Source organism: Macaca nemestrina, chromosome 5 (assembly GCF_043159975.1).
Source record: "Macaca nemestrina isolate mMacNem1 chromosome 5, mMacNem.hap1, whole genome shotgun sequence".
In the NCBI taxonomy this organism is placed as follows: Eukaryota; Metazoa; Chordata; class Mammalia; order Primates; family Cercopithecidae; genus Macaca; species Macaca nemestrina.
This window is the reverse complement of record NC_092129.1, coordinates 183,841,189-183,865,835: the sequence shown is the minus strand read 5'-3', so window position 1 is coordinate 183,865,835 and position 24,647 is coordinate 183,841,189. Positions and strand designations below refer to the sequence as shown.

The following is a 24,647-nucleotide window of genomic DNA, read 5'->3' as shown; positions in this document are numbered from 1 at the left end:
TTAGAATGCCGGCAAGAAGAGGAGGCGAAAAGGGAAGAGCTGTTTGTAAACAGGGAAAGGCGACGACTTCGCCTTGTATCCTTGACTTCTCATCGTAATCGATTGTAATCGCTTACAATCACAAGCCTCATTTCCTACAAGCCTGCAAGTGGGTTCTATTCTGCATCTAGGAAAAAGCCCTGCTTACTAACTGTGCCCTCAAAGAGATCCCAGGCTGGTCCTGAACACCCTGTGTCCTGGGAATGCTTACTGTCGAAGCTCTGCAAATTTTCTCATTGAAGGCACTCAGGGCATTCTGCAAATTAAATTAGGAAAATGTATACAGCCCTACATGAAAAAATCCAGGTTTATGATCTGTATTGTATTACCAAAGAATTTATCACTTTTCAAAGAACATTCAATTATTCTAAACTGAGTGTGCAGTGAGAGGATTTCTAATATAATCTCATTTCCAGAGTGTTCCATCCCGGGTCCTCTCTGGTATAAATAGCTTAGGAGGTTAGATTTTTTTTTTCCCAGAGGATTAAACATTCGAGAAGAGTGGCTAAGAGGCAGCACCGGCTTTCGCTCATTTCCTAAAGTGAATTTAGCCTTGTGAAGAAGAATAAAGTGAAGGTCAATGGTTAGATCCATGGCTTAAAAAAATGCAGCTTTCCTTAGTCTGAACTTACCATAACCAAAAAGGCCATGAGGCAGCCATTAATGATCCTAAGTTGCAACAGAAAGAAGAAAACACTTACTTAGGGTTAAACGAGGATTCGGTGGTCACGTGCTGCCAACCTCCACCTCGCAGGGGAGGAGGATGAGGTCAGGGAAGACTTTCTTGCCCACACTGACTTGACCAGCGATGCCAGCGCCAGAGTGAAAAATGCCCCCTCCTATGAAAGCCTGCGCTGAGAGGCTGATGTGAAATAGTCATGCCAAAGGCAGCCAATCCCTGTGTACAAGCAGAAAAAAACAGTTCCTCAGAGCTGTGTCCTTGGGCCAGCCGTCCGGACCTCTCTCAGTCTCTTTCCTTCTCCCTACACTTGGGCTGAATCCCACCTTCCCTGCCTGCCAGGTTTGGTTTGGGGTCCAAATGAGTGAAAGTCTGTGGGATGCCCCTAAGTACTGAGGTGCTTAGTAAGTGACAAAAGCCCCGATTTGTTGAACATGACGATGTGCCAGGCATTGCGCAAAGCATCATTTCACCATCACAATAAACACTGCTGGGAGTCAGGGACACCCCCACCCTCCTTGTACACCCAGAAGTAGGACTTTGGTGAAATGGCTGTCCTAAGGCCTCACAGCCTTGAAAACTCAAGCACGTCTTTAATCCCCAACAAGACTATCTTTTGGCCATGCAATGTGTCATGGCCAATAATTAGATTTGCAAACACACACAACCAAAGACGATTAGAGAAGAAATATATTCTATACAAATTACATGAAAATAACACTTTCAGTATTTTCCTGATTTTTTCTGGTAATTAAAAATGATGGCCCTTTATATTTATTCACGGATACAGCTGCATTGTTTTTAACAAATTGTAGCCCCCCCTTTTAAAGACTGAATTCGTACTAGTGAGAAAATAGTGTTATCCAAGATTTTAAGAATCTATTGTGTGGTGTGGTGTGTGTGTGTGTGTGTGTGTGTGTGTGTGTGTAGGATGGGTTTTCTAAAATATTTTTCTTGCATGCAAATGTGTAATTTTAAAGATTGGCTTTTAAAATACTGAACTGAGGTAAAGTCAGCTTTTCTTACAGACTCCATGATAAATGTGAAATTGAAAATGGAAATTCTCCATTCAGATTGTGTGCTGACTGCAACCTCAACATACGGATAAGTCACTGAAATAAGTAACTTCCTCAAGGAATATGATGGTCAGCCTTTGTTTTGGGTACACATTTAATGAACTGATTTCCTATTAGTTTCTGCTTTTCAGCAAGTTGTGTCACTTGCTGATAAATATCCAGCCTTTTACTAAGGAACACTGATTTTCTCATCAAGTCTCAGTGTGTGGAGGGGGTAAGAGTTTGGTGGGGAAGCTTTTCAATTTGAGAAGCATTGCCATTTTTTGTTTCAATCATGACTAATATATAAAAGTCCTTGGTCAGCATTGCCAGTTGCTACCTGGTCACTGCCTCCCTGAGGGGTAATGAGGCCATCCAGAGTTTTAATGATTAAAATATTTTATTATTTGTATTCACATCATCATTAAGAAAAATAACTTCTAGTGGATCAATATGGCAAATGAGTAAACCAGAAGATGGCGTTGAAGATTAGCAATTACATTTAAAAACAAGGTAGTGGTGTGAAGGCTCAGTTTCACGCAATGACTGTTGTTCTGAACTAAAAGCGGAGGATGTAGATGAGTGAGGGAGGGTATGTTGAAAATGACTAAACCCGGTGCAGAGGACACGTGTACCAAAGTGCAAACATTTGCCATTTTTATCCTTAGCAAACTCCTCTCTGGTCCGTTTGTGAACGTTTGAGGGGAAGGTAAGCATTGACTAAAATATAATGCAACAAGAAGGCAACGATCTTTGCTTTGTTCACTAATGTGTTCCAAGTGCCTAGGACAGTTCCTGACAAGTAGTAGGTGCTCAAAATATATTTGTCAAATGAACAAATCTGTGAAAGGAAAGGAAGAAAAACAGGTTGTGACCAGAACTTTTTTTGAACAAAACCCTGTTGTTTATTACATAGACTTTGGTAATGGAAAACTTACTTGGGTGAAATAAAAAATGGCATCCTGTTAATTTCTGAGAATGTCTGTTGGTTTTAGGAAAAGCATACCTATCCATACCTCACTACCTGTTTTGCTGTAGCCTAAACCTAGTTTCTCCTTTGCTTAGGAGACATTGACCCATCATATAAGATTAAAACAAAAACTGAGAAATAAGTGAAATCAAAAGCTTTTCAAAAGTTGCAAGTTGACCTACGGTGGTGATGGTCTAAAATCATATAGAAACCAGTGATCTGATGGTTTACCTGAAAATGCTAAGTAAGTACACATACTCAGCATCCCAGACCATCTGGTGAAAGCTCAACGGGTGAAAGCTCGGGGGTTAATTTTGCGATTAAAGACATCCTGGAAAAGGATGTAAAATCGCTGGTCCACTTAAGTATGATTCCTATTTTGGACTATGACTTATTTATTTATTTTGAGACGGAGTCTTGCTCTGCCGCGCCGGGGTAGTGCAGTGGCATCATCTCGGCTCACTGCAACTTCAGCCTCCCGGGTTCAAGCGATTATCGTGGCTCGTCCTCCCAAGCAGCTGGGACCACAGGCTCCCGCCACCGCGCCCGGCTAACTTTTGTATGTTTAGTAGAGATGGGGTTTCACCATGTTGGCCAGGCTGGTCTCGAACTCCTGACCTCAGGCGATCCACCGCCTCGGCCTCCCAAAGTGCTGGGATTACAGGCTTGAGCCCCAGCGCCCGGCCTATTTTGGGCTTTTATACCCCACTAGGAAACCGCTTTCCTCCAGGTTGAGGTTAAAACCACATCATTTTAAGGTGGACTGAAGTCTGGAAGTGATTAAGCACTTGGATCCTTGGGGATCTCTCCCCGCCGCCATCTCTTTTATGCTAAGAAAATTAAAACTCTGGGGCCGGGGCACTGTCTGAGTCACTTCGACCCACCAGCCTGATAGATGCGAAGGGATGTAAGCGTGGCAGGCGCGCAGACAGTGTTTGAATCAAGCTTGACAGCTCGAGGGAGCCGGGCATTTCCTATTTATTTTTAGCGAGTGCGACGTTCTCCCAGCGCCGCGGAGGGGCAGGTTCTCGGTGCGGCCTCGCCAGGCGCCCCCGCAGCCTCCACTCCAGCTCCACGTGGACCCTCCTCCGCCTCGGGCTCCGCGCTCCGCAAAGCCGAGGCCCCTTCGCCCCGGACTCCCGCCCCCGTCTCCCGCCCCGGCCACGTCGCCGCCGTTCGCTGTCGTGGGTGACGGAGCGGCCTCCGGAGCTCCCGGGGCAAAGGCGAGACTCGCACGTCGCACCTCGCCCCTCGCCCTTCGCGGGCAACGGCCCGAGCGACAGTCCCCGGAGCGGGGCGGGGCTGCGCTCTCCGGCGGGCGCGGGGGTCGCCCAGGACCGGGAACCCCAGGACTCACGCTGGTCCCGCGCTCCCCCGCCCGGCCCGGCTCCAACCCGCGGCCCCGGCCCCGCCGCCCGCCCCGCCCCAGGCCCCGCCCCGGACAGTTCTATAAAGTTCCTCTTTCCCACCTCGCGCTCTCAGTTCCACCGCTCGGGCTCGACCCACCGCTGCCCTCAGCTCCGAGTCCAGCGCGAGGTAAGGCTGGAGGCGGCCGGAGGAGGGTGCGAGGCGGATGCCACAGGGCACCGCGAGCCGCAGGTGCCATCTCCAGGGCAGCTCAGGGTACCCGGCTTCGGGGCGGGAAGGGAGCGCGCCGGGTCCCGGAGCCCCGACTCCCCACGGTCCGCGCCGAACCTGGGGCTCCAGGCCTCACCTCCCACCTCCCGCCTCCCGCCTCCCGCCTCCCACCTCCCGCCTCCCGGAGCGCGGCCCGAGCCCCGTCCGCTCTCCCCGCTCCCGCGCTGGGGTCGCCACAGGCTGGACGGGAGGAGCTAACGGGACCGCCGGGCCCAGGAGTGGCTGAGGCGGGGCCGTCCAAGGCACCCACGCGAGACGGCACAATTGCCCGCGAGAAACAGCGCCGAGCCTGTGGACCCCGGTCCGAAGCTCCTTCCCCTGCTCTCCGTTCCCAAGGGGCCCGAACTCACCGCGGCCTCCAGCGCGGCGCTCGCCCGCCAGGGCAGGAGGAGGACGCGCTCCACGCTTGGGTCGCCCCGAGCCCGGCGTGCGCTGGCCCAGGCGGCCTGGCGCGGTCCCTGCCTCCCCGGCTCCGCTCTCCCGGGCCTGCTCCGGGGTCGCGCGGGCGCTCTGCCCTCGGAATCCCCCGCCACTGGGCTGCAGCCCCCGCGTCGCCGCCACTTGTTTGCAGCCCGCTCGGTCCTCGCTGGCTGGGCAGGGATGGGGTCCCGTTCGGGGCGAAGGGTCTGGGTGCGAGCAGAGAAAGCGGAGGGTGGAGGAACCTGGTGCTGCGCCCCTGGAACGCCCGGCCGCAGGCGAGGTCCCGGGGCGTGGAAAGCGACAGAGTCGCGGGGAAGGGGCTGAAACGGTTTGGGAGTGAGCGAAGAGAAGCCGGAGCTACCAGTGAGTGCGGACGGCGGGCCGGGGGGGCGGCTGGAGGGCGGAGTGTGCAAAACCAGCGGCGTGTGTCGGGAGCCTTTGGGCCGCGGGTGCGTCCCAGGAGCGCACAGGTGGAGCCGCGGGCAGGGGCCTGCGCGGGGGCCGAGCTCGGAAGGCGGACGGCTGTGCCCGCCCAGGGGATGCGCCCGGGCCAGCCGCGAAGGTGCCTTCTTCCGGGGCCTCGACGACCCTGACGCGGCGCGCGCGCTTCGCAGCCTCAGAGACTCCGGGGCCTCAGGGGCACCGACAGGGTCGGCGGGGTCCCGGCGCGCTGCGCCTCGTGGCTGAAGGGCCGCTGTCCTCCCCGCAGCGCAGAGCAGAGCGGGCGGAGCACCCCGGGCGCGGGCGCGGACGGCACGCGGGGCATGAACCTGGAGGGCAGCGGCCGAGGCGCAGAGTTCGGCATGAGCGCGGTGAGCTGCGGCAACGGGAAGCTCCGCCAGTGGCTGATCGACCAGATCGACAGCGGCAAGTACCCCGGGCTGGTGTGGGAGAACGAGGAGAAGACCATCTTCCGCATCCCCTGGAAGCACGCGGGCAAGCAGGACTACAACCGCGAGGAGGACGCCGCGCTCTTCAAGGTCTCCGGCTTCGGGAGCCGGCGGGGGCGCAGGGGAGGGTCCGGGGGTAGAGCCCGGGTCCGGCGCCCACTCCGCGGCGAGCCCAGGGCACCCCCGGGGCGGACCGGCGGGCAGCGGAAGCACCGGGTGGCACCGCCTGAGCCACGGGAGGAGGAGAGGAGGCCTCCGGGCTCCTGGGGGGACGGGGGCCGGCGCCAGGCCTGAGCGCGGGGAGCCTGCAGGGGAACCCCTGGAGGCTGGGCCTGGGGAAGGGCAGTCCAAGGCCCGAGGGTTTTGGTTGTTCGTCTGTGTGTTCCGGTGTCCACGCAAGCCTCCCACGCTTCCCCGGATTCCTGTCTGCCTCCTGCATCAGTGGGTCTCCGTCTCTCGCGGCGCGTTCGCGCCTGTGCTCGTCTCTCTCACCGCGTCTGTCTCTGTTTCTCTTTCGCTGCTTTTCTCTGAGTCTCTCTCTGCATGTGTTTCCCGAGGTCAGCCTCTCTTCTCTCTCCTGTTAGCTCTGCGGGAACTTCCACCTCTGTCTCTCTGTGTGCGTCTCTGTCTCTCCCTTTCCAAGTCTCTGGAGACCTCCCCCATCGCTCTAGAACTCAGGGCCTCCGTCTAGATCTGTCTCCCTTGCCCTTTGCGCACACACCTGTGTCCCTGTTAGCACTGGTTTCCCCTAAGGCAGTTCACCCAGAGAACCGTGCGTCTGGGCCCAGCCCCACCTGAGGGCGGAGCAGGGCAAGGGGACTTCCTCCGGGAATTTGGTCTGAATTTGCCCTGAGCGCCTCAGCTGTGCGGCCTTCCAGATGTCTCCTGCGGGCGGCAGCTCACACCACAGCTGTCCTGAGTCCTAGGCAGGCACACCTCAGACGCTGGGTGGGTAGAGCCCCCTCAAGGAGCCTCCGCATCTCACTCTGCCTTTTCTAAATACCCAGAAACTGTGTCTTCGGCTTGGCGGTGATAGGGTCCAAGATGGAAAATAATTTTCCTAGAGGATAGTTGGGGTCTTTCAGTTTACATGTTGAGCAACGGTGTAAATCTGAAGGACCTACGTACCATTCTTTCTTTTAGAAATACAATTTCAAGATTCCTTACAAAAGATCTGTCTTTTGGGTTTAGCATGGTGGCTCACACCTGTCATCCCAGCACTTTGGGAAGATGAGGTGGAAGGATGCCTGTGCAATACAGTGAGACCCTGTCGCTGCAGAAAATAATCATAAAAATAAATTAGCCAGGTGTGGTGGTGAACACCTGTAGGCCCAGGGCCCAGCTACTCTAGAGGCTGAGATAGGAGAATCCCTAGAACTCAGGATGCCGCGGTGAGCTATCATCGTGCCACTGTACTTTAGCCTGGGTGACAGAGCAGGACTGTGTCTCCAAAAAGAAAACTAATAAACCAGACCTGTATTTTGACTTTGCATGCTCTTCATTCTTTCCCACCAGGCTTGGGCGCTATTTAAAGGAAAGTTCCGAGAAGGCATCGACAAGCCGGACCCTCCTACCTGGAAGACTCGTTTACGATGTGCTCTGAACAAGAGCAATGACTTTGAGGAACTGGTTGAGCGGAGCCAGCTGGACATCTCGGACCCGTACAAAGTGTATAGGATTGTTCCTGAGGGAGCCAAAAAAGGTAGGGGCTTTCCTGAATTTGGGTCACAGAACAGAAGCAGCCAGATCCTTGAGGCACCTTAACTTCATTCTGAGCATCACTTTCTAGCCTTCCTTTTGTATTGCCTGCCTGCCTTCTGCCTCACAGTGAGGCTCAGCCTCCCTGCCTGGGTTATGTGGGTCACAAGCTGAAGTTCCTGTGATGTTTAGCATAGGGGAATTAATCACACTGTATGCCTCAGCGTGTATGGGGGTGTGTGTGCATTGAATACGTGTTTTCCAGTTAGTCTTTCAAAAAAAAAAAAAAAGAAAAGAAACCTGGATAACTTGTTAAAATTTACTTATCTAATAGTCTTTAGTGAGTAACTGTTTTGCAGAAGAGGGGTAATGAGTGGAATATCTCATTACCATTCATGGTAATAAAACGGTCAACTTTAAAAGTGTAACATGGTCAACTGAGGTGCTTATTAAAAGTCAGATTCCTGGACCCTTCTTTTCAAGATTCTGACCAGTGTGTCTGGAAGAGAGCCCAGGAATCTGCATCTCGAACAGATCCTTCAGGTGACCTCGCTTGGGAAACATCTGGCTGGCGGGGTCCTTCATGTCACGAGGCACATTCGCATGCCATCGGTCCTGTATTTCTCTGCCTGTCCTGTACAACTCAGACCTTGCAGAAAAAAACCAGTTTAATAGCATGAACAAATAACTTCCCAAGGGAGTTGCTGAAAAATACCTTATTTGTCAACACCGTGTTATGCATTCTAAGAATTAAATGCTCAGGTATTTTTACAAGATTTGACATTTAGTTAGGTCAGTTCCTGTTTTTACTTTGTGCCATTTCCCTTTTCCCCAAACATGTAGGAGCCAAGCAGCTCACCCTGGAGGACCCGCAGATGTCCATGAGCCACCCCTACACCATGACAACGCCTTACCCCTCGCTCCCAGCCCAGGTATGGGGGAGGGCACTGGGCTCCCTGAGGGCGAGGTTGTGCGGGCCAGCTGCCCACGTGGCCAGAGAACCACAGCAGCCCAGACAGCAGAACTTGCCATTTGCTGTCGCTGGTCCAACCGCCCAGAGAAACCCCAGGTCACCGAACGAATGCCTCTCTTTCCACACGGCGCTGCCATTGGTGTGGGTCTTAAGTAGGGGAGGCTTGGGCATGTCTGCCTGCTGGAATATGCTCCTCAGGTCTTCTGGGAAACAGCTCTTTTGTGGAAGTGGAAGATTTTGGAAGTAGTGCCTTATCATGTGAAACCACAGGGCAGCTGATCTCTTCAGGCTTTCTTGATGTGAATGACAGCCTTGTTTCATCCACTTTGGTGGGTAAAAGAAGGCAAATTCCCCTGTGGTACTTTTGGTGCCAGGTTTAGCCATATGACGAAGCTTTACATGAAACAGCACAAGTGTCTCCATTGTCCTTTATGATCCTCCGTGGTGTTTCCACCTAGTGTGATGAATGATTCCCTCCAGTCTTTTTGGATGATAAAATTCTTCGGCTGTCAGCCTAATAAGGGATTCCCTTAGGAGTCTGGAGGCTATAAGAGCACCCCCCTACCCACCGTCTCAATGCCAGTGCTTCTTATCTCAGCCTCTCCTGTGCTCCTTTAGCAGGTTCACAACTACGTGATGCCATCCCTTGACCGAAGCTGGAGGGACTATGTCCCAGATCAGCCGCACCCGGAAATCCCGTACCAATGTCCCGTAACGTTCGGACCCCGCGGCCACCACTGGCAAGGCCCAGCTTGTGAAAATGGTAAGGAGGTTACCAGGGAACTAACTGCTGATTTGGCCATGGGCCACGGTGAATCCTGGTCTGTCCTAGGCAGCACCAAAGCTCTTTCCCCTTCTTGGAGGCTGCGTGTGCAGCTCAGGGAAGAGGAGGGTTTTCTCAGTCCTGTGGGATGGTGGCATCCCACAGCCAAGGTTACTGTCAGGATCCATGCTAGGCACTGCCCTTCATGGGATCTTATTTAAACGCCACAGAGATCACCCCAGGAAGTGGAAAACAGTCCCGCACTTTTTATATATAGAAGAGATAGTGGAAGCTCGTAGATAATAAGTAGGGATGCTGGGAGATTACTGAGCTGGTATGTTTCTCTCGAATAGTGGTGTGTTCATTGTTGCTATTGTTGGTATTAGAGGTGATGCTAAAAAAGGAATGGAAAAATACCATGGGCAAACACATAAAACGTCTCTACAGGTGCCTACCTACCACTGGGTCCCAGAGAGACTCCTGATTCTGGATTAGATGCGGTCCCCTGCCCTCAGGAGTTCCCCAGATATCAAAATAAGCTCCATCCGCAGAAGCACTCGTTAGCTAGGTGCAGAGAGAATCTCACAATGCTGCAACTCAGGCTTTCAGGACTTTTTAGTTAGTTACTTAAATAGAAGTCCTGAGATGGGTCAACACATTGAACCCTTTGGATGTTTTAGGAATATTTGTTCCTTTGCAATTTGGCCTTTTTTCCCCCAGTCACATTCAGGTTATCCTTGGCTGCAGGTAGTGAAGAGGTGTACCGCTATTTAATGTTTGTATGGAGTGGCACAGTTCACAAAAAAGCCCAGAATTCAGTGGGATTGGCTTTTCAAGAGGGATTTGTAGCAAGGGCTGGTTTCCAATATGGTAGTGGAGGAATCGGCTGACATAAAACTAGTTCCTGAAATTCAGACTTGTGTTCAGTGCTCTGGCTCTGTGGAATTAGTGACCATGGGAAAGAGGCGATGCCTAGAGTTGTGTAAAGTGATGGAATAGGTAGAGACCTGTCTTGAAGCATTGGTAACAGTAAATGAAGCGGCAGTCACATCAGGTGTTCTATGCCACATTCTTCCTCCATTCATGTTTCCTACAACATTGTCTTCAGGAACATGGTTCAGTCTTCTCCCAACCCACAAGAGACAAGCAAAATAAACATGGACTAAACAATTTGTTACTTTTTAAATTGGGCTCTTTGGCACAAACTCAAGTGGACCTGAACTCTCAGCTCTGTTGTGAACCCGCTTTGTGAACAAGGACAAATCACGTCATCTGTCTCTGAGCCTCAGCCTCCCTGTGGGTCAGTTACAGAGAGCGCGCTCCAAGATTCCTTTCAAAGCCACGCACTGGCTCGTTTCTCCCTCAGCTTTGGTTTTCCAGCTGGTCTCCGGCTCGTCTTTGCCTCACAAGAGTGTGCCCTGCTAGTCGCTGGTGCTGGGAGTGGGCGGGAAGGTGACTGGGCGCCAGCCCCTTCCTTCCCAGGCTTCACACACACACCCCAGGAAGCTCTGCAGTGCGTCGGACTCTCTGTCTAGACATCATCTGACTTTTATTTGCAAATGCAGGTTGCCAGGTGACAGGAACCTTTTATGCTTGTGCCCCACCTGAGTCCCAGGCTCCAGGAATCCCCACAGAGCCAAGCATAAGGTCTGCCGAGGCCTTGGCGCTCTCAGGTGAGTGCAGGGTTTGGTTCTGGAGGCACCGCAGGAGGCCAGCCGCTGCCGCCAGCTCTGTCATCTTTGGGCAGATTCAATGGGACTTTAGACACTTGCTTTGCTCCCCCTGGGGTCTGGAGTAGATGTGGACACATCCTGTGCATGAGGTGACCAGAGTGAACTAGGAGCACCATTGGAAAGACCCAGCATCACTGCTTGTGGTTCTGCTGACAGTTTCAGCCACTGACTTGAATGGAGTCGTTCTGGCTTCGTCACTGGCACCTCTCCGAATTTCCAGGAATGTGCAAACACTCCAGTTTCCTTTACCAAGGGCCCCTCTCCAGCCAGCATTCTCCGTGCGGAAGTGTGGAAGGGCTCGTCATTTGGAGAGGCTGATCGTCCTTCCGGGTTGAGCCATAAATGAGTCCTCCTCCTCTGCTCCCTGGGGACATTAGTTCTGGTCCCTCGATGACATATGCCTAAAAGTAATACACATTTTGGTCTTTCATATCGCTTGCAAACAAATATGGATTCAACCTGATTTTTAAGTTTTATTAAAAAAAAAAAAAAGTCCTGCATCATAGAGATCTTACCTGTTGTAAAAAAGGCACCCTTAGACTTGCCAAGCATATGTGCTATATGTCTATTCATTTTTTAGATAATATTTTGGATTGTTTTTAAGCTTTGGAATTCTCATCATGCCCTTTGGCATCTTTAAAAATCAGTGATGAAAAATACTAACTGAATTCTGAAGGTTTCAGGGAGACGAGAGTTGTGGCACTGCGGCTGGACACGGGGGCTGGAGTTTTACCTGCCCGCTCTTTCTAGTTCTGAATGAGGCTTGCACCTTTTTTTCTGAGATGCTCGTGAGTACCGAGGATGCCCTTTGGGAGGAGGTGCTTCTGAGCAGGAAGGCTTGTGTTTGTTTTTAGAAACTTTCAAACCCTTTTGTTGAACACCTAAGACTTGTGTGGGTGCCTGAAGAGTAGGAAATAAACAGCTATTTATATCTCTGCAACCTCGTGATTTCTGATGACATTAAATGAAATGAAACCTGCCCCGAGAATCACCTCGAATGGCCAACACCCACTCTCTTTGGGGCGCACTGTCTGACTCGTTCTCCATGTGTTGAAGCAGAGAATTGAGACAGTGATGTGGGTTAAGTCTCAAAACCTGCTATTGAGGAATAAGACAGTTTTGTGGGTTTCTTTTTTTTTTTTTGGTATGCATAATACAGATTAATTATCAGCCATGAGCACATTTGTTAGAGAACTGTGATTCCCACTGATTGTGGGGTCCCATACAGTTCCCAGTGGCGACTGCCCCTGTCTGCGCCGCTCCCCTGCAGCCTGGCTGAGGAGCTTATGCAAACCTAGCTTGGTTCTTTCAACTCATGGGCGATGTTTCAAATCAGCCAAACGTTTGTAAATGGATTCATCTTGTTTAAAGTTTCAGAGAGTTTTAGGGTTCTTTTCAAACTTAAACACAAAGCCCAGTGGGAATTTCAGCAGACTTTACATGAACTTTTAGAGCATTTTTCTCATTAATTTCTTTCTTTTCACAAGAATTAATTTTGTGATAAAAACATCACATATCCAGTGTGGAAAACTAATTTAAATATCAGAAAAACAAGAATGGAAAATAAAAACGTCACATTCCACCACCCAGAAATCACCATTAAGGCCTTAGTATTTACCCTTTAATGTGTATATGTGTGTGTATGTTTATATATAAACTATGTAGACATAAATAAGCACCTAATTATATGTATAACTTACATATATGTATACACACACACACACACTTGCTTTTACCTAAATGATGTCATATTATTATTTTGAGGACCTTTCAGGTTTGTGGACAGACTTGCTTCTTTCTGAAACACCGTCATATTTTTTGCTAGTAGAAATTAAACTTAGGGTTCATTTCTTACCAAAGCAAAAACTGATTTGCTTAAAGATGAATTTTCATTCAGTGACACATGACTTAAATGTCATCACCACTATCATCATCATCGTTCACAATAAGACTTAGTAAGTTCTTAATGGTGATGATCTATAACCTGAATTCAAGTTACTTTTCCAGAAAATTAATGAAAGACACACTCGTCCCTTAAAAAAAGAGTCTGTGGCCACATACATTTGAAATATGCTGGTTTAGACGAATTAAATGGGTTTTTTCCACGGGATTTCTCTAAGTGTTGATCTCGGGGGGAAGCAGGGCATGTGGCGTCTCCCAGGCCTCCTGCACGCCAGAACCTTTTGTTCCTCCACAGAGCCTGTGGGACAGTAGAGTTCCACCGCAGGTGCTTGGCTCTGTGGAGTCGCTGGCCTCAAGCTGGTGTCCTCGGCCCCCAGCACTGACCCCGGCGCTCTGTGTTTGCAGACTGCCGGCTGCACATCTGCCTGTACTACCGGGAAATCCTCGTGAAGGAGCTGACCACGTCCAGCCCCGAGGGCTGCCGGATCTCCCATGGACATACTTACGACGCCAGCAACCTGGACCAGGTCCTGTTCCCCTACCCAGAGGACAATGGCCAGAGGAAGAACATTGAGAAGCTGCTGGGCCACCTGGAGAGGGGCGTGGTCCTCTGGATGGCCCCCGACGGGCTCTACGCGAAAAGACTCTGCCAGAGCCGGATCTACTGGGACGGGCCCCTGGCGCTGTGCAGCGACCGGCCCAACAAGCTGGAGAGAGACCAGACCTGCAAGCTCTTTGACACGCAGCAGTTTTTGTCAGGTGAGGCACTTCATTCTGTTAGAACGGAGGTGGTGATGGCCCGCCTGCCACAGGGGTCGGAAACGACAGGGTCCCTCTCACCCCAGGCTGAGGTCTTTCTCCTGTTGACTCCGGGGCCCACCGGGCTTGGGGCTTGGCCCCAGTAGAGATCTTCTGTCTGGCTCGGTTGAGGGCAGAGAGTGCGGATCAGATGGTCCAGGTGGACGGTGGCTCAGGCTGTACTCTTGCAATTCTGGTTTTCAACAGTCACCTCTTAACACAGTTCTGTTTTATTGCACTGTGATCTCAACAAACACGTCTGCTGATGTGACGGCTCTTTTCAGATTCCCAGAAAAATCATAAAGGTTAGAAGCATATTGTTAACATTCTTGGTTGTGAGAGGGGTCACCCTCATGCAGATGCCGCCCCACGAGTGAGACGGAGGGTGGAGCGGACTGTACTGGTTCTGCACAGAAGTTACAGGAGAGTGCTATGAGTGGGCTCTGTGATACAAACGTTTCTAAGCATGGTTTTCAGAACCAGTGAGTTTTGTTTCTCTCCCTTGGATTTCATGACCATTCAGTGAAGCTCTGGCTGGCTTCTGTGAAGCCCCTGGCCCTGTCCCGCTGGGCTTCCTCCCAGGCTTCGTGTGGCCGTCCAGGTGGAGGGAGCCTCCCACGAGGGAGGGAGTTGCTCTACCTGCCACTCCACCGCCAACTCTTCCTCCGCCTTTTCCCAGCCCTGTTCCTTCCCAAGCCCCTTCAGAAACTCCTGTGTCTTTGGTTTTTCCTGTGCCTCCCCTTTTCTTGAATGTGCTTCTTCATTCCACTTATTTAAAATAAAAACAGGACCCACCTCTGCCCTGGCACTGCGGACACGTGCTCTTGCTTTTGGGCGTAAGTGGCCCACATTTGTGTAAGCTCATCCAGATTTTCTTTTGGTGCCCAAAGCAAATGTGTCCCTAGATAACTAAGCTTCAGGCCGGGTGTGGGGGCCCACGCCTGTAATCCCGGCACTTTTGGGAGGCTGAGGCGGGCAGGTTATTTGAGGCCAGGAGTTCGAGACCAGTCTGGCCAACATGGCAAAACCCCGTCTCTACCAGAGATACAAAAATGAGCCGGGCGTGGTGGTGCACGCCTGTCGTCCCAGCTACTCAGGAGGCTGAGGCCTGGGAGGCGGAGGTTGCAGTGAGCTGAGATGGCACCATTGTGTTCCAGTTCGCAGGACAGAGCAAGAGTCCATTCCGGCCCCCACCCCCACCGCCAAAAAAAAAAAAAAGATAACAAGATAACTAAGCTTCACACAGAGGCTGACAATAGGAAGAGGGAGAACTGTGCAGGTTCCCGAGGTGAGGAAGTCACCTCGGGCTGGACACCTCTCATTCTAAGGGCAGCACCATCCCCAGTCCCCGGCCAGGGCGGTCCCATCCTTCTTGGGGTTGGGCGTGGAGTCCATGGGGAAACCAAGGAAATTGAAGGGCGACTGGGGAGACCCCCCGTCAGCCTCTCCTGTGTCTGCCTTGGGGTCTGGAAGAGCTCACATGGGCCAGGAAGGCTAAGGCCCAGTGGGCCTGGATTTCTGAAGACTCTGGACCTTGGTGCCAGTGGTTTCGGAAGATGCCACAAGGTGAGGGCTTTCTAATGCAGGTGTCACAAGGAGCGGGCACTGTCTTCTCCGAGTGCCTCTTGCCAGGCGTTTTTAGGGAGGTGGAGCCCCCATGGTGACTGAGCTGGAAGGTGCACTCTGAGTCACAGGTGCACTGCGTGAGAGAAGGCACAGGCGGGGGCGGACGCCTGTGAGTGTCCTGGGGCTGTGGACTTGCAAGCCTAGAACTTACTATTAATCTGTGCGCAAGAGCTGGTCTTGGTTTTCATTCCTTCCTCTGTGACCGAGGGCTGTGCTCTGTGCCCACTGCAGCCTCTCACCTCGACGTGTTCGCTGAGGTTCAAGGAGGTTGCTGTGAACGTAAAAACTGCGGCCGTGCCGACCAGCGTCGGCATAATTAAGGATTCCCACCAAACTCTCGCATGTTATCTAGGGTCGGAGGCAGGCTTTTTCAGAGAATTGTGCCACCTCGCCGTTCTGACTAGCCTGCGTAGGTGTAGTCTCAGATCATGGCAGTGTGAATGTGTTCTACACATTCTGACTAAGTCATTTGGGTTTGGTTTGAATTCTGGAAAAAAAAAAAAAGCAGGAAGTCAAGCAGTCCTGTAAGTTAGCTAGAAATTTCTGTTCAGTTGAAGAGAACAGTGGAGATCTCTGATATCTCCCTATTCAGGTCTGCACAGCACTAGGGACAGCCCCGGGGCACGGCCCGAGGGTGTGTGTCTGATAGGGACACATCTGTTCTGCAGAAGCTTTAGCAGCTCCTGTGTCAACTGGTTTCTTTTGCGGGCTTGACATTTTATTGTAGGTACAGGCAGAAGATTTGCCTTGTGTACGGGGAGGGGGCATGGGCTAAAGTCAGGGGATGGGCACTCGTCTTTCCAACAATGTTCCAGTCCATTTCGTATCTTTTGGGTAGGTGTGGTGGCTTCAGGAGGTATTTGTGCGTATCCACAAGCCGGAGGCCGGGGGCTGCCCCACTCCCCTTCTCAGGTCAAGTTACTGTTCTGTCCCTGGAGATAAGCACGAGTCTAGTCAGAGTCACGCAGTTCAGGCACAGTGACAGCGGGACTCAGCTGCCGAGGGCTGGTGCTAGTCACCACGTTGATGTTACGTGTTTTCTGTGGTGCCTGAGTTACGTGGATATCCGCAGTAGCACAGACACTGGATTGTGTGGGCTCTGTAGGGACGGGATGAGGTTTTAAAATGATCCCAGGATGTCAAAACATTCTGATTTTTTAAAGGAAAACTTGTCCATGGCATAAATCAGTCTTTTGCCATTGCGTGACTATGTTTCTCGTCCTTTATCTCCCAACTTCACTGCGGTCTACTACCTTTTGAATCTTTGTGGGCCCAGTGCTGCAAAGCAGTGTGCTTTAGCTGTCGACTAGTTCCTCTTGAAGCATCGAGGGAGACCGAGGGCCCTGGGGAAAAAGCGTACATGCTATTTTGTATCTGAGATGTTCACATCAAGAGCCCTAGTCAGGGAAGTAAAGAAGGCTCATTCCTCTTGCACGTTCAGAATCACAGTAAGCTCTTGCTTCCTGTTTAACCTGGTGTGTTTGGTGATGAGGGTTTCTGAACATGGTCTTTTCCTTGTGGGCTTCCGCAGAGTTGCAAGCGTTTGCTCACCACGGCCGCTCCCTGCCACGATTCCAGGTGACTCTGTGCTTCGGAGAGGAGTTTCCAGACCCTCAGAGGCAAAGGAAGCTCATCACAGCTCACGTGAGTCCTCAGTTACGCTCACACCGTAGTGGCTTCCTGTTCTTTGTAAAGGGCAGAGTTTCATTTAGAAAAGTCCCAAATGAAAAGCAAATGTCAAATGACCTGGAAAAATAAGCGTAACCCTTAAACTAATGAGGGAGGAAGCATGGTCCAGCAAGCAGCACAGTCTGAGGACCCATGTGCTCCTCCCAGACCTGAGATCTGCTCGCCAAAGACCCAGGGAGGACAGCCTCCGTGGAGGGTGCCTCTCTCCCCATCTTTTTTATTTTTCAGGAAAGTTGTCATATTTCCATTTTACAGGGATTGAAAAAGATTGATGGTCAAAGCTGCCCTTTAAAATTCTCCATGCTAAGATGGCTCTAAGAATGCTGTCTAGCTAGTGGGTCTTCATTCAGTGGAAAAGCTTTTCCCAGATGGGAAACTATCCATTCCCTGGAGGCATTTTGTGGGTCTGCATGTGTGTCCTCGCACCTCTTTTATTTCTGGAATTTTAGAAATTATTTAATTATTGGGCATATGATATTTGAAAGAGGCTGAATCTTTCAAGGAATGCAAGTAAATCAGACCCTCGTAATATTCTCTAGTGTGGTTCAAGATGGGTTCAACTGTGGCAAGTAATGCTAAAGGGTTAGGGTTAGGATTAGGGTTAGTTTTCTTTTTTATGAGAAAAGGTTTCTATAGATAACATGAAGCATTAATTTGCCACAGAAAACAGAATCTTGAACCCTTAAGACTTTTGAATTTGAAAACTTCACATTGCTACGTACTTGCAAGCGTCATTAATGGGCTTGCATGGTGAGCAATACCAGGTAAAACTTATACCCCTAACATCAAAATTCCCATCATATTGTAGCTCTGATGCTGTTTCTCATTGAGAACTGAAATGAAACATGGTTTAATCTTGAACATACAACCCCCCTTCTTGATTTTAAAAACAAAGACCAACCCACCAACCAATGTGTAATCCCATAGACTGAGGATTTCTCATGAGTTCTCTCCAGTGATTGACTTAACAATTGCTATGATTGTTGAAATCATAACTGATATGTTGTTAACAACAGGAATTGCTAAATGACTAAATAAACTTGGCATTGATAAGCAGCATTTAAGAAGTTGATGATCAGCCAGGTGCGGTGGCTCACGCCTGTAATCCCAGCACTTTGGGAGGCCGACGTGGGCGGATCACGCGGTCAGGAATTTGAGACCAGCCTGACCAACATGGTGAAACCCCCCCTCTACTAAAAATACAAAAATTAGCCAGGTGTGGTGGTGCGCACGTGTAATCCCAGCTACTCAGGAGGCTGAAGCAAGAGAATCACTTGAACCCAGGAGTCAGAGGTTGCAGTGAGCCGAGATCGCACCACTGCACTCCAGCCTGGGCGACAGAGTGAGGCTCTGTCTCAAGAAAAAAAAAAAAAAGAAAACAAAAGAAATTGATGATCAGCTCAGCTATACATCAATCCAATTTTAAGGGTGACTTGGATGAAGTTGCCGTCCTCTAAGTCAGGGAAAGATGGATCCCCAGATGATCCCGTCATCCTGAAGACAAGGCTGTGTGATCCGTAAAATGAACAAACACACATGTACACCTATGAGTTCCACTTTTAAAAGTTATTAATTTAATTCATTTCAGGTACTCAGGAGTTTTGCTTAAGTCGCTATATATAAAATATAGACTTTAATGTCGTGATTGATGGAGAGCATTCAGCTTGCTTTAGATGCTGTAAATTCAGGAAAAGCTGAACGTTAAGGTGTTTTTGTTTTTTGGTGAGCATGATTCATGCTAATAACCAGACGGGATAAATTTGAGGCCAGTTAACTTCTCTTTTTCCACAAGAGTAGTTTTGTTGTTGTTTAACTTTACTTTTTATTTCTTTTACCTCTGGTTTAGAACGATACCGATTACCTAGAAATCAAATCATTCAGGATGAGCCCTTGTTTCTTTCAAACTGCAGTTGTGGAAAAACAAAATCATTGGCCTAAATTACCCTGCAGATTACCTCAGACTTCCTTTTAATTTAATCACTTTACTTGATTTGATTCAGTTTTAGTTAAATGTACATTTTAAGTGGCAGCTGATTTAAAAGTAACATCTTTAACCCAGAATTAAGTAGCTTTGGCTGTTTTTTTACATGTTGATCTATGGAAGGACTAACAAAAAAATTGCTTCTTTAGATGGCTCCATATATGAAATGTTTTGATGTGTTCTAGGACGTAACTTTGGGCTTTACGTTACTGTCTCCTTAGAATCTGAGTGCTGTTTAATAGTGAGCCAGTTGCGGGATATCTCAGTAATGTCTTTTTAAAAATCTCTTATTAAAGGTAGAACCTCTGCTCGCCAGACAATTATATTATTTTGCTCAACAAAACAGTGGACATTTCCTGAGGGGCTACGATTTACCGGAACACATCAGCAATCCAGAAGATTACCACAGATCTATCCGCCATTCCTCCATTCAAGAATGAAAAATGTCAAGATGAGTGGTTTTCTTTTTCCTTTTTTTTTTTCTATTTTTATTTTTTATTTTATTTTTTTGATACAGGGTCTTGCACTGTCTCCCAGGCCGGAGTGCAGTGACACGATCTCAGCTCACTGTGACCTCCGCCTCCCAGGTTCAAGAGACTCTCCTGCCTCAGCCTCCCTGGTAGCTGGGATTAAGGTGTGAGCCACTGCACCCACCCAACACAGACGATTTTCATTGTAAATATTTGACTTTAGTGAAAGCATCCAGTTGACTGCCCTCTTGCTGTTTTGAGGAACTCAGAAGTGAAGATTTCAGTGCAGTAGCTGAGGAGAATTGCCGCCAGACAACTGTGGAAAATCAGTGACATGTGATTGGCAGATGAGCTTATTCCAAAAGGAAGGTGGCTTTGCACTTCTTGCGCTCTGTAGACTGCCATCATTGATGATCACTGTGAAAACTGACCCCGTGATGTGTTTACATTTGCTGAAATGTGTTCTTTAATTTGGTGTAGACTAGGTCTTGCTGGAGGACTGAGAACACTTGCCTTTCAGTGTTGACACTGACTGGAGCGATGACTGCAGGCGAGTCTGTACCATTTCTCAGGGAAGTAAGGTGTAAACGGAAGAAGCCTCACACATAGAAGAAATGTATTAATGTATGTAGGAGCTGCAGTTCTTGTGGAGGACACTTGCGGAGTGAAGGAAATGGAATCTTTGACTGAAGTTGTGCCTGTAGCCTGGGGGAGGCCCCTTCCCCACCTGCCAGTGGTTTCCTGGTGTGGGCCCCTCTGCCCCGCCTTCCTTCCCACGGGCTTCTCTCCTTGGCCTTCCCTGGAAGTCAGTTAGTAAACTTACTAATTTCTTGTGCCAAAAAACAGGATAGTTCCTCTTGGATGGGACATTTTTGTCTGTCCTACCATCGAGTAATGTCTAAGTGACGGTTAAGTTTTCTTGTTTCTATGTCTTTTTGTCCCTCATTCTCTAGAAATGCTAAAATTCTTCTCATAAAGAAGAAGAAATTAAGGAGCATATATCTTACTACCTGAACTGTTGCCCTTCTGTCCAAGTACTAAGCTGTCTGTTCCCCTCCTCTGTGCCACTCTCGTCTGTCTGTTTGACTGTGCACTGATCAGCCACGGTGACACTAAAGGAGGAGGAGCCAGGACGCGCAGGCTGGCGAGCACTGCCAGGAGCGGCCGCTGGAAGCAGGATGGAGCTGGCTGCGGAGCTGCACACCCAGTGGGCTGTTTCTGCTTCTTTCATCTGTTCTGTGCTTCCTCAGGCCAATTATAGTTTGACAGGGTCTTAAAATTACTTGGCTTTTTACAAATGCATCTATTTATAGAATCCCAAAGACCTCCACTTGCTTAAGCCAACCTGAAAAAAGGAAAACATTTTTGTGGTTTCGAGAAAGTACAGTGGTGTAGATGGGGGCGTCTCCCCCAGGGTGTTTCTCGTGCTGCAGGATATTTCCTATCACTCTCAGGGTCCGCAGACTGTGTAGCTCTCAGAAGTGTGGTCCTGCTTTTCTAATCCATATTTTAAATGGATTCAACAAGCGCATAATAGGTGCCTGCTGGCCGGGCGCGATGGCTCAAGCCTTTAATCCCAGCACTTTGGGAGGCCGAGACGGGCGGATCACAAGGTCAGGAGATCGAGACCATCCTGGCTAACACGGTGAAACCCCGTCTCTACTAAAAAATGCAAAAAAACTAGCCGGGCGAGGTGGCGGGCGCCTGTAGTCCCAGCTACTCGGGAGGCTGAGGCAGGAGAATAGTGTAAACCCGGGAGGCGGAGCTTGCAGTGAGCTGAGATCCGGCCACTGCACTCCAGCCTGGGCGACAGAGCAAGACTCCGTCTCAAAAAAAAAAAAAATTGGTGCCTGCTGTATCCATACATAACACAGTTCAGCCTTTATCAAGCTTAGTGAGCAGTGAGCACTGAAACATCATTTTTTAATGTTTAAAAAGTTTCTGATATTAAAGTCATATGTATTAACTACAGAAAAGACAAACAGTAGAGAATAGCAAAAAATAAAAAGCATCTCCTTTATTCCCAGCTCAAATTCTCGTCTCTCAAAGGGTCTATAAGCAGGGGTGTTTACTCTTACAACACATTCCACTTTTCTGTAAATATGCATAAACTTAAAAAGAAAGCCTCACGGGGTCATCTTGCACACACTTTCATGCCGTGCTCTTCGTAGCTAACAGTGAAGATGTACCTCGTTCTGCACAGAGGCCTTGCTGTGGAGCTCCCCTGCCTTGTACCCAGCAGGGTTTGACATTTCATTAGCCATGCAACACGGATACGTACTGGGGGCACACTGTGTTTCGTGAACTGCAGTGATGTATGCATCTTATAGATGCAAAGTGTTTTGGGGTATATTATCCTAAGGGAAGGTAAAGATGATATTAAGAACCGCTGTTTCACGGGGCCCTTACCTGTGACCCTCTTCGCTGAAGAGGAAACCCCACACAGCACTTCAAAGAAGCTGTCTTGGAAGTCAGTCTAAAGGGCATCTTGTCTTCTTAATTCTCCAAGCGGATGCCCCATTTCAGTTGCTTTGTGACTTCTTCTTCTTTGTGTTTTTAAATATTGTGCTGCTTTAACAGTGGAGCTGAATTTTCTGGAAAATCCTTGTTGGCTGGGGCCACTACCTCCTTTCTTATCGTCACATCTATGTGTTTGTTGACTTTTTAAAATTTTGAGTGGTCCAGGGTATGACCTAGGGAATAAACTAGCTGTGAAATACTCAGGGTTGGGAATCCTAGCACTTGTCTCAGGACTCTGAAAAGGAACAGCTTCCTCATTCCTTGTCTTGATAAAGTGGAATTGGCAAACTAGAATTCAGTTTGTACTCAGTGGACAACGCTGTTGAAGAGTTTGGGGACCTTGTCATGTTAAAGAGCATTGGGTCACATGGAAAAAATGTACGTGTCTCCCAGGTGCATTTCTTGGTTGATGTCTTGTTCGTGAGATTTTGTATATTTAGGAGAACCTCAAGCAGTCATTAATATCTCCTGGAACACTGTAGAGAACCAAGTGACCAACTCATTTACAACTGAAGCCTTGGAAGCAACTCTGTTAAAACCTTGGAAGCCCTCTCCGTCCTAAGTGAAAACAGGAGAGTTCGTCGCCCTGCGGAAAACCCAGCTAGACTATTGGGTATGAGCTAAAGAGACTGCGCCATGGTGAGAATACATGTAAAATCCTACCGTGGAATGAGCAGCCCTTACAGTGTCATTACCGCCAAGGGCAGGTGGGTGTTGGTGCTTGAAAACGATGGTCTTTGGGTGAGGGCATAACTGCAGCAAGCCCCAGGGTGGAGCGACTCTGGGTGTCTTGGGTGCTCGCGCCTCTTGGCTTTGCGGATGCTCCACCAGGAAGGCCACTGTGTGTGTGCGTGTCAGTTACTTTTCTAGTAACAATTCAGACCGGTGTAAACTTCCTTTCATTGCTGCCCAGTCACATGCCCCCACTCCCCCACCGGTGAAAGTTTTTCTGAAAGCTCTCGGATTGGTTAAGGTCTTTGTTTGTATTGCATATCTCCCCAAGTCTTCCGTGGCCATCTGCATCTGTCTGAATGGTGCAAGAAGGCTGCCAGACCTTACGCACCGATTTGCATGTTATGTTTTACCTGCCCCGTTTTTGAGACAGATCCTCAATGTCGGTGGATCTCCTTGAGATCCTTATAGCCTATTACATTAATGAAGTAACGGTGAGTTTTTCTTGTATTGATTTTCACAGCTTTAAGGAACATGCCTGAGAAATGTAGCTGAAGTAGAGGGGATGTGAGAGAAGGGCCAGGCCAGCAGGCCAACCCTCCTCCCGTGGAAATTCCCATGTTGTTTCAAACTCTGAGATAGATGGGACTTAACAGGCAGTGGGGTCTGCGTCCCCCTCTTCAGCACCCCCTGTGCCCCACTTTCTGCTGAATGAACTGCTGGCAGGTGGGGCCTCAGAGACCCCCAGCTGAAAGCTTGAATTTCGCGTACTGGCTCTGTGTGTTGCTGAGGTCTGTAGGAAGCAATGCATCACAAACTAAGGTGGTCAATGCTATGCTGCCGTTGGTATACATTGTGAATTTTTATGTAAATTGCTCTGCAAAGCAAATTGATATGTTTGATAAATTTATGTTTTTAGATAAATAAAAACTTTTAAAAATTTGTTATGGAATGTGTGTGTGTTATTAAACACGCATCCTGATAGCTGTTAAAGCACTTTCTCCTGTGGTTACACTCCTTCGGAGAGGCAGCTGTATGTGTCCCTGAAATCAGACCTCCACGTGTTCACCTTGTAAAAGAGACAAACGCTGCCCCAGTGCCGGGCGGCTCCTCCCGCACAGAGCGTCTGTGAAGAGTAATTGTCCTGCTTTCCCGTTGGCCTCTGCCTCCTCTTCCTTTACCTGTACTTTAAAAGATTTAGGGCTTTCAAGGAAGTTGTTTTTAATGTTTTCTTTTGTTTATATTCGAAGCTCCTCTGATTTTGGTCATTGCTAAAAAGAAGGGATATAGGTTAACATTCGAAATGTGAAAAGCGAATGGAAAACTGTGGTAAAGAGAACAGGATTTAGATGGAACCCCTGGGTTTCTGTACGTCTGCTGTTGGCCTCAGCTCCAAACTCTTCTTCTCTCTGAGCAGCCAGGCAAGGGAGTCTCCTTTCTCAGCTTCATTGCTTCTACTGATTACATGGCTCAGCTCCTGTGCACCTGCTCTCTTCCAGTCCAGCAGATTACATGGCTCAGCTCCTGTGCACCTGCTCTCTTCCAGTCCAGCAGAAAAACCCAAAGAGCTGCTGGTGCTAAAATCCTTGCAGCTGAAGGTTACATGGAGCTGTCACAAAAGTTTGTAGTTTGGATCTAGAACCCCCCTAGAATAGGAGATTAGCATAATTTTGATTTTGCTAAATGGTAACTAAAGGAGAGGAAATATAATTTCTAAACCCTCGTACGTTCCGTTGAGACACCTTCCTGAAAACAGAAGTCAGATTAACAGAAAAATCAGCAGGTGGTGTATGCTGTCCTTATCATGTGGAAGAGATCGCAGTTCAAAAGTATCTCTCTCAAGGCAGCGGCGTAAGGGTCTTGCTTAAATGGTGTTTTAACAAAGATCAATAAGTCTTCGCATAGTGACAGCACAAGGGAGACAGCAGCACCAGAGTTTTAAAAGGGACAAAATGAGAGAAGGTAGAAAATCTGTTTCCAGATTCCACTGCTGCCTTCTCTGGCAAGTGCTGTTCCCAGGAAGGAAGGATTTACGTCCCGACCTCAGGAAAACAGGCTTCAGCAGAGCGCTTCCCTGCAAGTTCAGTGTTCCTAACTTAACAATTCTCTGTATTTTGGGGAGAAATATTTT

At 49.2% G+C, this 24,647-nt stretch overlaps 1 protein-coding gene across 3 annotated transcripts; it reads left to right on the top strand.

Annotated features, from left to right (window-relative positions):
• The first annotated feature begins 4,229 nt into the window (after positions 1 to 4,229).
• On the top strand, positions 4,230 to 23,472 carry LOC105464796 (interferon regulatory factor 4). 3 transcript variants are annotated; one of them, XM_011712858.2, is made up of 9 exons: positions 4,230 to 4,279; positions 5,511 to 5,781; positions 7,207 to 7,393; positions 8,233 to 8,321; positions 8,984 to 9,125; positions 10,691 to 10,798; positions 13,166 to 13,519; positions 16,716 to 16,828; positions 19,151 to 23,472. In XM_011712858.2, the coding sequence occupies exons 2-9, from the start codon at positions 5,566 to 5,568 to the stop codon at positions 19,292 to 19,294; spliced, it is 1,353 nt and encodes a 450-aa protein (XP_011711160.1). In that variant the 5' UTR covers positions 4,230 to 4,279; positions 5,511 to 5,565; the 3' UTR covers positions 19,295 to 23,472. The 3 variants fall into 3 exon arrangements, with proteins under 3 accessions (XP_011711160.1, XP_011711159.1, XP_011711162.1); XM_011712857.2 differs by having other exon boundaries at positions 8,981 to 9,125; positions 19,151 to 23,471; XM_011712860.2 differs by lacking the exon at positions 10,691 to 10,798 and having other exon boundaries at positions 8,981 to 9,125.
• Positions 23,473 to 24,647: the final 1,175 nt, after the last annotated feature.